Raw genomic sequence first — 15,000 nt, 5'->3', positions numbered from 1 at the left:
CCGCACCACGGAGGCAGCCAAGCTGGAGGCGGAGGTGAGCAAAGCTCAGGAGACGATCGATGCAGCAGAGAAGCTGATCCACCAGTTGGATGGGGAGCACAAGCGCTGGAATGCCCAGGTGAGGACCACTGCTCTGGGGTGGGGGGGCGGTGGGGGGACTAAGGTGGGTCGACAGGTGTGACGAAAGGAGGGGTGCTTGAGTTTTATAAGAGACACGTTAGAGCTATCTTTATGCTAGTCACGTGTTTGAGCCTCACCTGTGTGTGTGTGTGTGTGTGTGTGTGTGTGTGTGTGTGTGTGTGTGTGTGTGTGTGTGTGTGTGTGTGTGTGTGTGTGTGTGTGTGTGTGTGTGTGTGTGTGTGTGTGTGTGTGTGTGTGTGTGAGAGAGACATATGAGAGTGAGCTGTAGTGTGAGCCGACAGTCTGGTGCTGTCATTGTTGGTGCTGAGGTTCCCTGGATACATCTGTCTTTTATTGCAGTGGGACAGTGCATTGCATTTATTAAACAGACGGATAGGAAGGAGGAGAGACTCATGACGACATAGAGAGAGATGGGATGATTTTGACTCAGATGGTCTATCACAGGGGGTGTAGGTGGCTGGACTTAAGAATGTCCATAAGAAGGTTGCTTTTGAACTGTGCAGTTGAGAGAGAGAGATGGAGTGAGAGATGGAGTGAGAGATGGAGTGAGAGAGCGGCGGAGAGAAGGCATAGTTGTGGCTCACAGTAGATGTTTGGGTGTCTGTGTGAGCTGGTGGTTAGAGGAGAATGGCTGCTTGTGACAGTGGAGGGGTCTGCTGCTGCTGCTGCTGCTGCTGCTGCTGCTGGCTGGTCCCTCTTGGCTCTTTCAACAGCCCCTCTCCATCTGTCTCCCCTTTAATTAAAGCTCTCAATCTCCCAGCCGCTCCTGCTGAGCTCACCACTGGGGACCAGTTTACCTGCAGCTCACAAACATACTCATGTAAACACACAGAGGAGGCATACACATATGTACACATGCAAATGAATACAGACAAACAGGCAGCAGCCACCACATACCTGCACATGCAGTTGTTTACTCAAGCTGTGGTAGGTAATGATCTCTAGCTGTAATAATCTAGGTGTAATCTCTAGCCAGGATCGAACCACCAACAAAAATGATTGAAGGAGGCAGAGAGACACAGGGAGATGTGTGTGTCAAATGTTGACATTTTGGCTGTGATTCCTATTGTATTCACAGTACGGTGGCAATAGAGTGTATGGCACCTCCTATGTACATGAATCAGTGGTGAGTTTGACTGGTGGCCATATTCGCTGTCCATGGTGCTGAAACAGTGGGCCTCCCATAAGCCTTCAGAGTAGGTGACCTACCATCCGCAGTGTTTTGATGTACACACTCCTTGTAGACATGTTAATTGTAGTAATACGCTCTGAGCACACGTGCGCGTGCACACGCACATGCACGCGCACACACACACACACACACACGCACACGCACACACTCACACGCACACACTCACACACACTCCATCTTACTTCTTCTTAATGTGCCCTCCACAGAGCCCCTCTGAGTGGTAAATGGAGCTAAATGCAGGTAATTGCAGGTGTGTGTGTGTCTCTGTGGGGGCGGCATTAGCGATGCTGCGTGGGCCATGCCATCTCTCCACGGGGCTCAGAGCCAGTGCTGCGCTCCTATTGGCCTCCGCGGCGCCGGCAGATTGACCGCGGACGGCGGGCGTTTTGTCTTAACATGCCACAGATGTCACTAGGCTGGCGTCATGCCGTTGGCCTCAGTGAATGCCAGCGTGGCAGCGTGGCAGCGTGGCAGCGTGGCAGCGTGGCAGCGTGGCGCCCGGCAAGGGCCACCTGGACTACTCCGAATGTTAAGTGGGCATTTCTGGGTCAGGGAAATGAATGAAAACGTCTCGACAGCTGAAGACACTGTGGCACTGTGTGTTGGATATATAGTTGAGGAAACACAGTATAAGATTTAGACAGCGCACACAGTATTCTTAGTGTGTAAGTATGTGTGAATGGGAGAGGGTTGTGGGCTATGGGGTTGGTACTACACTCCTTTCATGCTTTCATGTATGTGTGTGGTTGTGTTTGTGTGTGTGTGTGTGTATTTACTTTCATTGAGACTGTATTTAAATCAGTGTTTATGTATTGAGGGTGTTTGTTTGTTAGGCCTTATGCACACTGACTGCATTGCGGCTGCGTTGCGGTTGCTTTGCGGCTTCGTTACCTTTTGGCTGTCATGTTAGCCGGTTAGAGCATGCACACTGCCTGCATGAGACCCGCGTCTCGGTGCATCTCGAGCCACCGCGCTGCAGACCCAAGTCGTGTAGAGTTTCGGTGTGGAGGCAGGTTTTTTTTCACGTGTGAGGTAAGCATGAGGAAAGTGTTTCTCAACAAAACTAGACAAAAAAAAAGATGTTTCAGTAGTCATATTGGCATCATACTAGACATGACAGAAATATAAATATTATACTTTTTAATCATTTTAAGAATTGCATGTTATGAAAGGGGAAAGTGGGGACTACATGTGTACTGTATAGAAACCCAATGTAGGCTAAAGTTACATTATTTACAGTAGATAAGATATAGTTTCCTGTTGCACTCTCTCTCTCTCTCTCTCGCCCTTGCTCTGAACGAGGGCAAAAAAAGTCACATGACTGATTTCTTCAAAGGCAAACTCACCGCACAAAGAAAGCGCTGGCAGTGGCAGCGCCACAGCAGAGATATTGGCAGTGTGAGTACACACACACGCAACTGAGACGCAGCAGTACCGCAACGCAGGCGCCAGGCACACGCAACGCAGGCAGTGTGCATAAGGCCTTACGGTGTCACACTCTGTTAGTGTTTCTCCTCCTGTGGGGATGAATGCCATTGTTCCTGTGTTTACCTTAAGTGCCTGTGTGAGACTATGTTAACACTGGTACAGTATGTGCTCAGTATGGTGCAGTTACGTTACATGCAGTTTGTGTTGGATAAGCATCTGCTGAATACAATAAGTGGCTCAAATGGAATTCATAAGGCAGAGCGTAAGTTAATGTTTGTCTAATTGTGAATTTATGTTTTGTATATGCTGCGATTGGCCCAACAGTGGGATTGAAGTGTGTGTGTGTGTGTATGTGTGTTTCAGAAAGCACTACCCATCATATATTTATTCATGTATTCTCTAGCATTTAGTTGTGTCAGAGTGCATCTGCTTTTATCCAAATCGTTGCTCATATATATGGATTTAGGCTAAAGCGGTAATGAGAGATCTTTTTATAGCTCATTGTTTGTTCAGTGTGTGTCTAAACTCACTTTTTGTAGTTGTCTGTCCTGTGAGCATTTTTGAACAGTATATGTGAAAGGCCAATGAAAATACTACTCCATATACTCCTGATTCTACTTCGTGTGTGTGTGTGTGTGTGTGTGTGTGTGTGTGTGTGTGTGTGTCATGCATAGGTGGCAGAGATCACTGAGGAGTTGGCCACCCTGCCCAAGCGGGCCCAGCTGGCTGCAGCCTTCATCACGTACCTGTCAGCAGCTCCAGAGGACCAGAGGAGGGGCAGCCTCCTGGCCTGGATGGAGTCCTCAGGACTGCAGAGTAACGCCAACACTCACACACACACACACTGAGCACATACACACCCAGACAAACACACACCATCTGATTGATGTGTTTGTGTTATGTGGTTGAGTTCTAGGTCATTTGATGGATTTTTTTGTGTGATGTGGAGTCTCTGAGCTGATTGGTTGCTGTATGCTGTGTTGTTATAGAGTTTGACCTGCGCCACTTCCTGTGCACTGAGAGTGAGCAGCTGATCTGGAAGAGCGAGGGACTGCCCTCTGATGACCTGTCCATGGAAAATGCCCTTGTTATACTCCAGGTGTGTTCATCTCTCCCAATCACACACACACACACACACACACACACGCACACGCACACGCACACACACACACACACGGCTATTTACCGAGAGTGCTGTAGTCACTGCTATAGTTGTTTTTCCCTCTCTAGCAACAGCTGGCTCGGTCATTCCGGCACATAGACTCTCTCACTGTCTCCCTCACTCACTTCATACCCACTCCCTCGCTCCCTTCCTCTTGATCCCTGGGTTAGAATTCATTGCATGCCGTAGTGTTCTGCTCCCTTTGAATCCGCTCTCCTTCTGTGTGTTTGTGGCTTGCTGGAGCTTTCCGGAGCTTTCCGGGCCCTCCTCTGTGAGTCTCTCGTGTAAACAGCAACTCTGGCGAGGCCTGTGTTCATCACAACACGGCCCCTCTTTTCCGTTGGCCGTGCCAATCTGCTGGCGAGGGCGTTGGCACGCCCCAGCCTGTCCTCTGACTGACCTTCAGAGTGGCAGTGCCCAAGCACACGCGCCCTCAACCCCCCCTCACCAACAGGGGGGGTTGACACCCCTGCACTGGCACAGCCTTCATAAGCCTCTGTCATTCCCCTCCTCTTCTCCTGCCCCCCCTCCACCCCCCTCCACCCCCTCCCCTCCTGTTTGGGTGTTCTTCTCTCTGGGCTTGCTGGCGTTTGTGTGTGTGTGCTGGCTTTAGAGTGTGAGTCTTTTCCCACCATCTGCTGTCTGTTGTGTGTATTCCCTCTTTTCATTGCCTGTGTCTGCATCCGTTTGTGACTCACATCCTGAGGTCTACTCTGCCTTTGTGAGTGGCATGTTTTCCTGTGGTGGGATGGTCACTTGTACTCATATGCTGCTCTGAACGACATGTGTGTATATGTTTGTGTTTGTGTGTGTGTGTGTGTGTGTGTGTGTGTGTGTGTGTGTGTGTGTGCGTGTGCGCACGTGTATATGTTTGTGTGTGTGTGTGTGTGTGTGTGTGTGTGTGTGTGTGTGTGTGTGTGTGCACGTGTATATGTTTGTGTGTGTGTGTGTGTGTGTGTGCGTGTGCATGTGCGTGTGCGCACGTGTATATGTTTGTGTGTGTGTGTGTGTGTGTGTGTGTGTGTGTGTGTGTGTGTGTGTGTGTGCATGCATGTGTGTGTGCAAAGCTCCATTATGCATTTGATTGAGCCGTCACTAACCATCAGCACTGTCTCTGGTTGTGTTCCCCTCTCATTGCCGCATTAAAGATCAATGGGCTGACAGCACGGGTAAGACATCTCTCCCCACCCCCTGCTACTCCACACCCCACCCTCCCCCCCCACCTTCACCCCGCTCTCGCCGCACATCACCTCAGGGTCCAACACATTCATGCAAATAAGACAAAAACACAAAACCAAATGTACTGTACTTCAATGGAAAGGTTTTGTTTTTTTCTGAACCATAGAGTTGGTCTTAGAAATAGGATGTGTGATTTGTGTGTTTGCATTGATGGTAATTAGTTTTATACCATATATTGAAGATTCAGTCTTAGGTTTGATCAGTCAGGATTCAGGTTTATTCTTGAAGAATGGCGGCCGACCATTTGTGAGACAGAGACTTTCAGATCCATCCTCCCTCACAGAACTTCACCTCAGCATATCTGACTTGTTCCTTGGGGAACAGTCTGTTAAATACACTGACATTAAGGGGTGTTACCGTCTATTCAAATGGGCCATGCATGCAGGGTTCTTTGTCTCGACCTGGGGGGGAGGTGAGACCAATGTCGCACCTCACTCCCCTGGTCAAAATCAAGTATATTCACCCTGGAACTGTTTACATGCTAGTTAAGTCCAAATAAAAGTAACAATTAGAACTAGGTATAATATCATTGACTTATTGACTATGGCATATTCTTATGACCTATGCTGGTCCCTTCAGCATTTAGAAATGAATCACATAGAATTAGGAGTTTCTGCCAATTAGCTTTTTAGGCTATTTTTGAGTGTCTCTGTGTGTGTGTGTGTGTGTGTGTGTGTGTGTGTGTTTTGTGATTGCACAGAAAGTGCTGAGAACTCTTATACAAGAAAGTCACTTGAAGTTCTTTATATTTCTGTTTGTTGATACGTCCTGCTGTGTTCCCATGACGACTGAGTGAAGCTGTGAGATTTGAAAGCCTTTAAATTTCGCCCCAGCTCCTTCCTGTCTCCGCTGCGAGACACGTCAAACCAGGCACTCTCCAGACTTCTCACAAGTGCTGAGGGGAAAGAAAGGAACCCTACATTAAGAATTGAGTGATCCGATTCTAATAATCATTTTCTAAATGTCAGAGTGAAGAGTGGCTTAAGCGATGAGGGTGGCACTGCCTCTGACGTAATTATTGCTTGGTAGGCCTGCCAGTGCTCTCCATAGAGAGGAGTTAATGACTAAGTGCCCGCCTCCCCCCCGCCAGGCGCCAGCGCTGCAATGGCCACTGCTGCGTTGTGCCCACGCCACTGTCCGTTTCAGCCACCCGCTGCCCGTGGGCCGCAGACCGCCCTCCTCGTCTCTGTGGTAATGACCACTGAAGTGCCCATCAAGACACCACAAACTTTTACCGTTGAGCGTTTTTCTTATGTGAGCACGTCTCCTGAAATGGCTGGCTGATTTCCATCGGCCGTGCTTGTACGTCGTACGGAGAGAGGCGCGATCAGTCAGCGAATTGTAAGACATTTTCTTACAGCTCTGAAATGAAGAAGATTGTTTTGAGGACATGGCTTGTGTATTTTTCAAATGTGTCTTTGATTGACCTCAGGATAGAACAGTGGATACATTCTTCATGAGCTCTTTGCCTGAAGTATGGGTACTGGCACCTCTGTCTGGGAGCAGGCAAAAAGTGAGAAGATTCAAACTGACAGCACCAAATCGTCTGTGGCTGATAGTAGAAATCTGCGCAATATGGCACCACGTCTCGTCTCGTCTCATATCGTATCTTCTGCCGCCCGCGCGATAATGAAAGTTACAGTGCTGTAAGACGCTTTTATGGAGTGCCAGTAAAAAGCTGGCGGCACAGGGAGAGCTAGGGAGAGTGAAGGTGGTAAAGCCACACAAAAAGCTCTCCCGCAGCTGAACAAGTGGAGTGCGGCAGCAGGCGAGCAGAAGCAATATGTTGAATTAACCAAACATTTCATAAGCTGCTGAACTGATTGAATACTAATGGTGATAGCCGGCATTCACTAGTGATTTTATGTTGTGATATATATTCGTAATATGGCCAAAGGCAGTTTAGTTGTATCATGTTGGACATTTCTCAAAGGCAAGCCATCATTTTCCAGGGCCCAATTGAAAGATAAAGCAGGTTTCAGCGGTGGTGTGTTGTGCCTGGGGGGATCCCGTTCCAGCCTCTGCAGGTTTAGGGTGAAGTGATAAACTGCTGGACTGGACTGAGGGCTGAAACAGGTTTGTGCCGCTGGGAGGAGAGGGAGGCCGTAGTTGAAGTGAGTTCAGTCGACTAGTCAGGGACTCCTGCCAGGTTCATGTTTGCAGCTTTAATGCTTATCATTTAGAATAGAGCTTTTGGTGTCAGCTTTCAATACATCTGAAATGGCTTCAGTTCTCTTTATTTCCTGTGCGTTTGACTTGGAGCTCAGGAATGTCTTAGATATTATGTGTTTGAGTGGAGTTCGTATTTGAGTTGATTGCTGATTCGTTTTAAGCTTGAGCTAATAGCTGATAGAGTGGCCCAGAGCAGCTGTAACCCTTTTCAGTCCCTGTGTCTCATGTTATTGAGCTAATAGCTGATAGAGTGGCCTAGAGCAGTCCCTGTGTCTCATGTTATTAAGCTAATAGCTGATAGAGTGGCCTAGAGCAGTCCCTGTGTCTCATGTTATTGAGCTAATAGCTGATAGAGTGGCCTAGAGCAGTCCCTGTGTCTCATGTTATTGAGCTAATAGCTGATAGAGTGGCCTAGAGCAGTCCCTGTGTCTCATGTTATTGAGCTAATGGCTGATAGAGTGGCCTAGAGCAGTCCCTGTGTCTCATGTTATTGAGCTAATAGCTGATAGAGTGGCCTAGAGCAGTCCCTGTGTCTCATGTTATTGAGCTAATAGCTGATAGAGTGGCCTAGAGCAGTCCCTGTGTCTCATGTTATTGAGCTAATGGCTGATAGAGTGGCCTAGAGCAGTCCCTGTGTCTCATGTTATTGAGCTAATAGCTGATAGAGTGGCCTAGAGCAGTCCCTGTGTCTCATGTTATTGAGCTAATAGCTGATAGAGTGGCCCAGAGCAGCTGTAACCCCTGTCAGTCCCCGTGTCTCATGTTATTCTCCCCTCCTCTCTGTGCTCCAGAGCTGTGCCTGCCCCTTCCTCATAGACCCGTCATCCCGCGCCACTGAGTGGCTCCGCACTCACCTGAAGCAGCACCGCCTGGAGATTATCAACCAGCAGGTGAGGGACACAGTAGTTATCCCACAGTCAGCCACACAAAGACACACACACACACACACACACACACACACACACACACACACACACACACACACACACACACACACCCACACCTTTACAATGCCCTGTCATACTCTCATCATAGGCCCCTATTATAGACCCCCCCACACACACACACACATATGCATACACACACATAGAAACTCACACATGATTAGCCTGTGAATATTGGCCCGTCTACGGTCACACTCACACTGACTCACATCAGCCATTACCAGAGGCAGGCACTGAATCCTCCCATCCCAGTGCCATTCCAAATAAACCACTACACCAGGGCACACAGTGAGACACGCAGCTGCACACAAACACCCGGCGATCACAGAGCCCACAGTCACGAGAGGCTGTCATTATGCACTTAACACACGCACAAACACCCACCAGACCTCTCACCACACGGGACACGTCACCCAGCCCCAGCACCAACACCCACACAAGCACTAACGCTTCTTCCCTTGTGGACACCCCTTACTGTCTCCCCATCTCTCTCTCTCTCTCTCTCTCTCTCTCTCTCTCTCTCTCTCTCTCTATTTGTCTCTCTCACTCTCTCTATTTGTCTCTCTCTCTATTTGTCTCTCTCTCTCTCTCTCTCACTCTCTCTATTTGTCTCTCTCTCTCTCTCTCTCTCTCTCCATCTCTCTCTCTCTCTCCATCTCTCTCTCTATTTCTCACTCTCTCTCTATTTCTCCCTCTCTCTCTCTCTCTCTCTCTCTCTCTCTCTCTCTATTTGTCTCTCTCTCTCTCTCTCTCTCTCTCTCTCTCTCTCTCTCTCTCACTCTTCCTCGGTCAGGACTCTAACTTCATAACGTCTCTGGAGCTGGCGGTGCGCTTCGGGAAGACCCTGATCATCCAGGAGGTGGATGGGGTGGAGCCCGTGCTCTACCCTCTCCTGCGCCGCGACCTCATAGCTCAGGGTGAGACGCCTCCCTCCCCACCTCCCCGCCGCCCCCTCTCTCCTCTCTCAGGCATCATCAGTCAGCCATCCACCCATCTGTCTGCCTGCTCAGCCATTCATCCAGTCTAACATCTGACCTTCTGTCCATCCGTTTACATTTCCATCATTTAAAAAGATATCTCATCTGATCTACGGTATGACATACTATGGTTGTCATGTCTATCAGATCCATCTGTCTGTCTGTCTGTCTTTCCATATTTCATCTTTCTAGCATCACCCAGGGTTCTATCCATAAATGTATTCATCCGTTTACTCATTTGTCCTATCGTTTTCCTCTCTCCAACCGTCCTCCTTATCTGCCCATACACCATTTTTCCTGTCCATCTGTCTGTTTCCTTAAAATAACTGAAAAAAATCGTTCTCTCTAATGAGTTCAGTTTGTTTTGCGAAGCCTCCATCACTGTTGTCATGACGTTATCACCTCCCAGTCCATGAACACATGACCACCTCCAGATCCAAAACTTCTGTTCTTTCCTCATGTGTTTTACCTTTTCTTGGCATCAGCTCATCCAGCATCCATCTGTCCATCCACGCTTCCCTTTTGTTCGTTGCATAATAACACAGGACCTTTTGACCTTTTTTTTTACCCCCAAACTTTTTCTTTTCGCTTTTGAATGACATCAGCCGTTCACTCTCGCCTCGTTCCCGCGATGGCAGGTGTGTTGGCGGCCGACGCCCCGTGACTCATCTTAAATAAGCCGCATTAAATCCCTGCTCCTCCTCATCATCACTCCATTCATTCTTGTTTATCTTTCCCAGTGCCATTCAGCCGCCCACCTCATGCATCATTTCTGCTTGCCTTTCAGTTTCTTACCGTGTTTTCCCCTCTCTCTTTCTCACCGCTCCCATCCCCCATCCCCCCCCTCGCTCCCCTCATCTCTCATTCCCCGGTCCGCTCTCCGTCTGCGGGAGGGGAGATATGCACGCGTGACGTCACCGGAGCGTTTCCCAGAGGCTCACCTCTCTTGTTGTTAAAGAGGAGGAGGTGGAATCCGGGGAGAGCGACCAATTCTGCTCATTTTCACTAGAACCCAGAGCTGTGTGTTTGTCTGTGAGTGTGTGCGTATGCGTGCGTGTGCGTGTTATCGTGCGTGTGTGTGTGTGTATGTGCGTGTGCGTGTGCGTGTGCGTGTGCGTGTGCGTGTGTGTGTGTGTGTGTGTGTGTGTGTTTGTGCGTGATTGAAACAGTACTGATAAAGCTGCCAGTTGCCACACAGAATAATTGTACACACATACACATAAATACATGTACATACAGAGCATACACATATCCTATCTCACACATCCACACACACAGAATGAATGCATGCCGTCTCACTGGGTCTCGGTGCAGGGGAAGGCGCTGTGGGAATGTGTAGCTCAGGAACGCGTTGGTTCACATAGCCATTGAAGAGGTAGAGGCAGGCTGTAGAACGCTGGAGGATTTTTCCAGATGGAGCTCCTATTGAATCAGGTTTTTTTTCCCTGGAATTGTGCTTCCACTTCCCCACCATCCCACCCCCACTCGCTCACATGCACACCCAGCCTGCTATTATGTTCTATCATATCAGGCAGTGCGTGTGGTTAGATGTTCCCTCACTGCATGTTCATTTCCTCCTCCTCCTGTTTGGCCGCCCTGTTCCCCCCTCTCTCTCCTGCTCAGCATGTTGTACACCAGACCCAGAGGACCATCCCTCTCTTTCTCCAGAGCTGCATTAGGCCTCCATCCATATGCTTGTGCACATAATGATGTCGGACGGTAATATGTGTGTGTGTGTGTGTGTGTGTGTGTGTGTGTGTGTCGGGGGGGGGGGGGATCTCTCATGGGTGTGTGAGTAAGTGTGTGGGTCGATGTTTGTGTGTTTTTTCTTTTTTCTTGTGAGTGTGTATGTGTCTTTTTGTGTGCATGTAAGGAACTTGTGTGTGTAAACGTGGGCTCTTGACGTCTTTCCATTTCATTTTTAAATGATAGTGTGTGGGTATGTAGCCTCAGGAGGTATTGCATTCAACTTTCCCCTTCCCCCCCCCACTACGTCAGACTAGGTAACCATCACACACATGTCCCTGCGTCCACCACCCACCCCCACACACACGCAAACGCACACACGACCCATTGCATAATCCTCACACACTTGTCACAGAAGCATGGCTGCATCGCCCCCGCTGATAGCCGTGGATGGGGTAGCCATGCGTGGCCCTGCTGTTTGCCTTCGTTTCCGCGGCGACTGTGACCCGTCGTCTCTTGCGATGGAATTAAATCCTCTCTGTGCCCTCAAAGACGACGTTTGTATGAAGGCATAAACACTCTTTGATTAAGGGGTGTGTGTCCCTGATAGTGTCTCTAGTTATGCTAATGGTGATTGTGTGTGTGTGTGTGTGTGTGTATTTGTCTTGTTTGGTTTTCACTGGGGGTCAGCGCACGTGTGATGCGGAGTGTGTCAGCACGCCTCGTTCTTATGAAAGGCGGCGGTGATTTAAACACTTACTGGCTCGGCCGGCCTCCCGGGGGGACGATGCAGATGCTCCTCGCTCCGATGGAGCTTACAGGAAAGGAGGAGGACGGGGAGGGGAGAGCAAGAGGGGGGAGAGAGAGAGAGAAGAGAGAGAGAAGAGAGAGAGAGAGAAGCAGAAAGATGGGATAGGAGGAGGATTGGAATGTGCATTTGTGTGTGTGTGTGTGTGTGTGTGAGAGAGAGAGAGTGCTTTTGAGAAAGACAAAGACAGACAGAAGGATAGGGCTGTGCATATGAAGACGGAAGGCTGTGTGTGTTAGTGTGCATAGAGAAGAGCGTGCCTGAGAGAGCGGGGTAGGGCTGAAGAATAAAAACTAGAGGATACGGAAAGAGGATTCGACAGAGTAGAGCAAGAAATGGGTTGGTGCTTGATCAGGGGAGGAGGGAAGAAGAAAGGGAAAGCGAGGTAAGGGAGCTGATAATGGATTCAGGGGAAAGAAAGGGAGAGACAGATGGGAATGATGGAGAGAGAGGAAGAGAGAAAGAGAGAGAGAGAGAAAGAGAGAGAGAGGCAGCTGATGGAAACAGTATTAGCGAGATAGAGGCCGAGGAAGATGTTTGAGTGACAGAAAGAGAAAACGAGGGAGGGGATGAAAAAGGGGAGAGAGGAGAGGAGCGGAGGGGAGTAAAGGGGAGGGGGGAGTGCCGTGCTGTGCTGCATTGCAGACGTGCGTTGTGGGGAGGAGTCAGACTGTGTGTGTGTGCGTGTGTGTGTGTGTTTTCTACAGGCAGATGGAGGCCCACCCAAGCTGGCAACCCAGTCGAAATGCCAAGTGTTTTCACGGGCAATAGTGTGTGAACATGGCAACCTGAGATTTATGAGGATTTGATGAAGGCCATCAGATTTTCACCCAGTTTTTGTTTTTGTTTTTGATTTTTAAATCAGACACGACTGAAAAGGTGTCAGAATAATCTGCTTTTCTTTTGCTTTTTCAACTACATAGTTGCAAATAGCAGGATTACAGGATTATCATTGTGCACCGCTGACAAAAGTCAGGGGGTAGGTTAGATTTGTATAAGTACCAATTCATTTCACAAGTTAGGAAGGTTGTAAATAATAAGAATTTCCTACATTTTCTATAGGCCCTATTTTCCCATCTTTTTAAAAAAATGTTCGGCCCAGTATGGGTCCAGATCGGCCCAGTATTGAGTTACAACACTGTAACTGGCAACCTCAAAACAGCTATACAATGCATTTCTATGGGGCATGCGTCTGGGGAAAATCGGGCGCAGGTTAAAAAATCCTGAATTTTCCTTTAATGCAACAAAATTGTGTTTGTCTCTGGCCATGGTCCTGAAACATGGTTCTACCTCCTATGGGACAGGAAAAAGGGTAGTGCACTTCTTTCTTGTTAGGCTTCAATTACCTTCTCACCCCCCCCCCCCCCCGCCCCACCCCCCAGTAGTAATATCCAGTCACTGCAAAAAATAGTGAGCACAACAGCAGTATTTCTGTAGTCCGTCCAGCTGTATTAGCAGAGAACTGTCTTGAGACGCCATGGCTCAGTGGCTGTCTGTGTGCATCATCCCAGGGTCTCCCCCCTACATAACAGCACTCTGGGGGCTCACAAGACTGTCGCCGCGCTGAGGGCGTACTGAGAACAAATGATTTCTTAGTGGAAAAGGACTTGATATGGAATATTGCTGGGAAAAGACCTTTGTAAGCTTGTAGAAAAAAAAAAGACTATCTTGGTATCAAGGGAGGCTAGAGATAAAAAAAACACTGGGATTGGATTCTTAGGTAAGGCTTCGGTGCGCAGCTTGATCTGTCAGTGTAGTGTGTGTTTTGATTCTTAGGTAAGGCTTCGGTGCGCAGCTTGATCTGTCTGTGTAGTGTGTGTTTTGAAATTGCGGTGCCATTTCCCCAAGGTCACTCCTCCAGCAGCGAGCAGGATGGGCCTCCTGGATGACTGTGCCCAGGTCATGGGGGAGAGGGCGAGGTGGACAGACACGGCTCCCCAGAGAGGGCAGGCTCTCTCTCTCTCTCTCTCTCTCTCTCTCTCTCTCTCTCTCTCTCTGTCCCTCTCTCTCTCTCTCTCTCTCTCTCTCTCTCTCTCTCTCTCTCTCTCTGTGTCCATGGGGAGGATGAGAAACAGATGAGCACATCCTGCTGTGCCTCCGCTGCAGCGCTAGAACAATTCAATCTTCATTCTCCTCTCTCCATTAAAATAATTCCACATTTTATTGCCCTGGCAACCAAAACAATAATGGCATCCATCTTTCGGAGCTCGGCCGTCTGCTGCTCTCATAATTGGGGTGACAGACGCTGGGTGGTTTAAATGAAGGCCGCGGTGGCATTCAGTAATGGCTGTCCTCTCCTTCCCCCTGTCCCCCCCCGTGTGCCCACAGGTCCCCGCTACGTGGTCCAGATCGGGGAGAAGGTCATCGACTACAATGAGGACTTCCGCCTCTTCCTGGCAACCCGCAACCCCAGCCCGTTCATCCCGCCTGACGCTGCCTCCATCGTCACCGAGGTCAACTTCACCACCACCAGGGCAGGGCTCCGTGGGCAGGTAAGGAGACAGCCAATCACATGTCCCAGGCCAGGTACTAGTGCATTGTGGGATAGACATGGGCTGCCAGAGATGCCACACACTGAGCATAGGGTTTTTTTTTTAAGCCAGAAGACCAAAGCCCTATCATTTCTAATTTCCTTAACTTAGTTCTCATTACAAATAAAGTGTTCTCACTAGACTGTAAATGGAAAAGCGTGCTAAATAATTGAAATGAAAAGTATTGCTGATGGAACTCAGTATCACAGGCATTTGAACACATTCATTATTGTATGAGGGTATAATACAGCAATTATAGTGAGATAACATGGTGATCAATGACGGGGCGATCCAGTGCCTCTTGGCACAACTGCAGTACCACATCACACAGTCCTCACAGCATCACACTCTCACTTCACATGCTCCACACACACTCTGTTGTGCAGGCACACACACAAGTCTATCTGCCTCAGTGAGGTACACACACACACTCACACACACACACACAAACACACACACACACACACACACACACACACACACACACACACACACACCCACACACACACCCACACACAGGCACTCACAAACACACAAGGCTGCAGTCGGGTTTAGGGATGGGCATTTTGGCAGATTTTGGTTAACTTGTCAACTAAATGGCCTTGTACAATTTGCCTTGTATAATAATAGTTGCAGTCGGGTTGAACTGATGCATTGGGCTACTTAGGGTTAGAGATTCATTTACTTTTAAATGATGAACCCTTTAACCATGCCCCGCCC

At 48.9% G+C, this 15,000-nt stretch overlaps 1 protein-coding gene across 3 annotated transcripts in view; it reads left to right on the top strand.

Annotated features, from left to right (window-relative positions):
* The window catches only part of LOC105909270 (cytoplasmic dynein 2 heavy chain 1), a 168,611-nt gene that overhangs the window by 47,811 nt on the left and 105,800 nt on the right, over positions 1–15,000 (top strand). For 2 of the 3 annotated variants that reach the window (XM_031573109.2, XM_031573107.2), the window contains exons 63-69: positions 1–118; positions 3,436–3,577; positions 3,751–3,860; positions 5,072–5,092; positions 8,126–8,224; positions 9,072–9,195; positions 14,078–14,241. The exon at positions 1–118 is cut by the window's left edge and continues 9 nt beyond it. In XM_031573109.2, the coding sequence (XP_031428969.1) occupies positions 1–118; positions 3,436–3,577; positions 3,751–3,860; positions 5,072–5,092; positions 8,126–8,224; positions 9,072–9,195; positions 14,078–14,241 (778 nt within the window). The remainder of the gene's footprint in view (positions 119–3,435; positions 3,578–3,750; positions 3,861–5,071; positions 5,093–8,125; positions 8,225–9,071; positions 9,196–14,077; positions 14,242–15,000) is intronic. The other variant, XM_031573108.2, reaches the window with a different exon arrangement.

This window comes from Clupea harengus, chromosome 9 (genome assembly GCF_900700415.2).
Source record: "Clupea harengus chromosome 9, Ch_v2.0.2, whole genome shotgun sequence".
NCBI classification, from domain to species: Eukaryota; Metazoa; Chordata; class Actinopteri; order Clupeiformes; family Clupeidae; genus Clupea; species Clupea harengus.
Note: the sequence above shows the minus strand (reverse complement) of the source record. Positions and strands in the feature narration are given on the sequence as shown.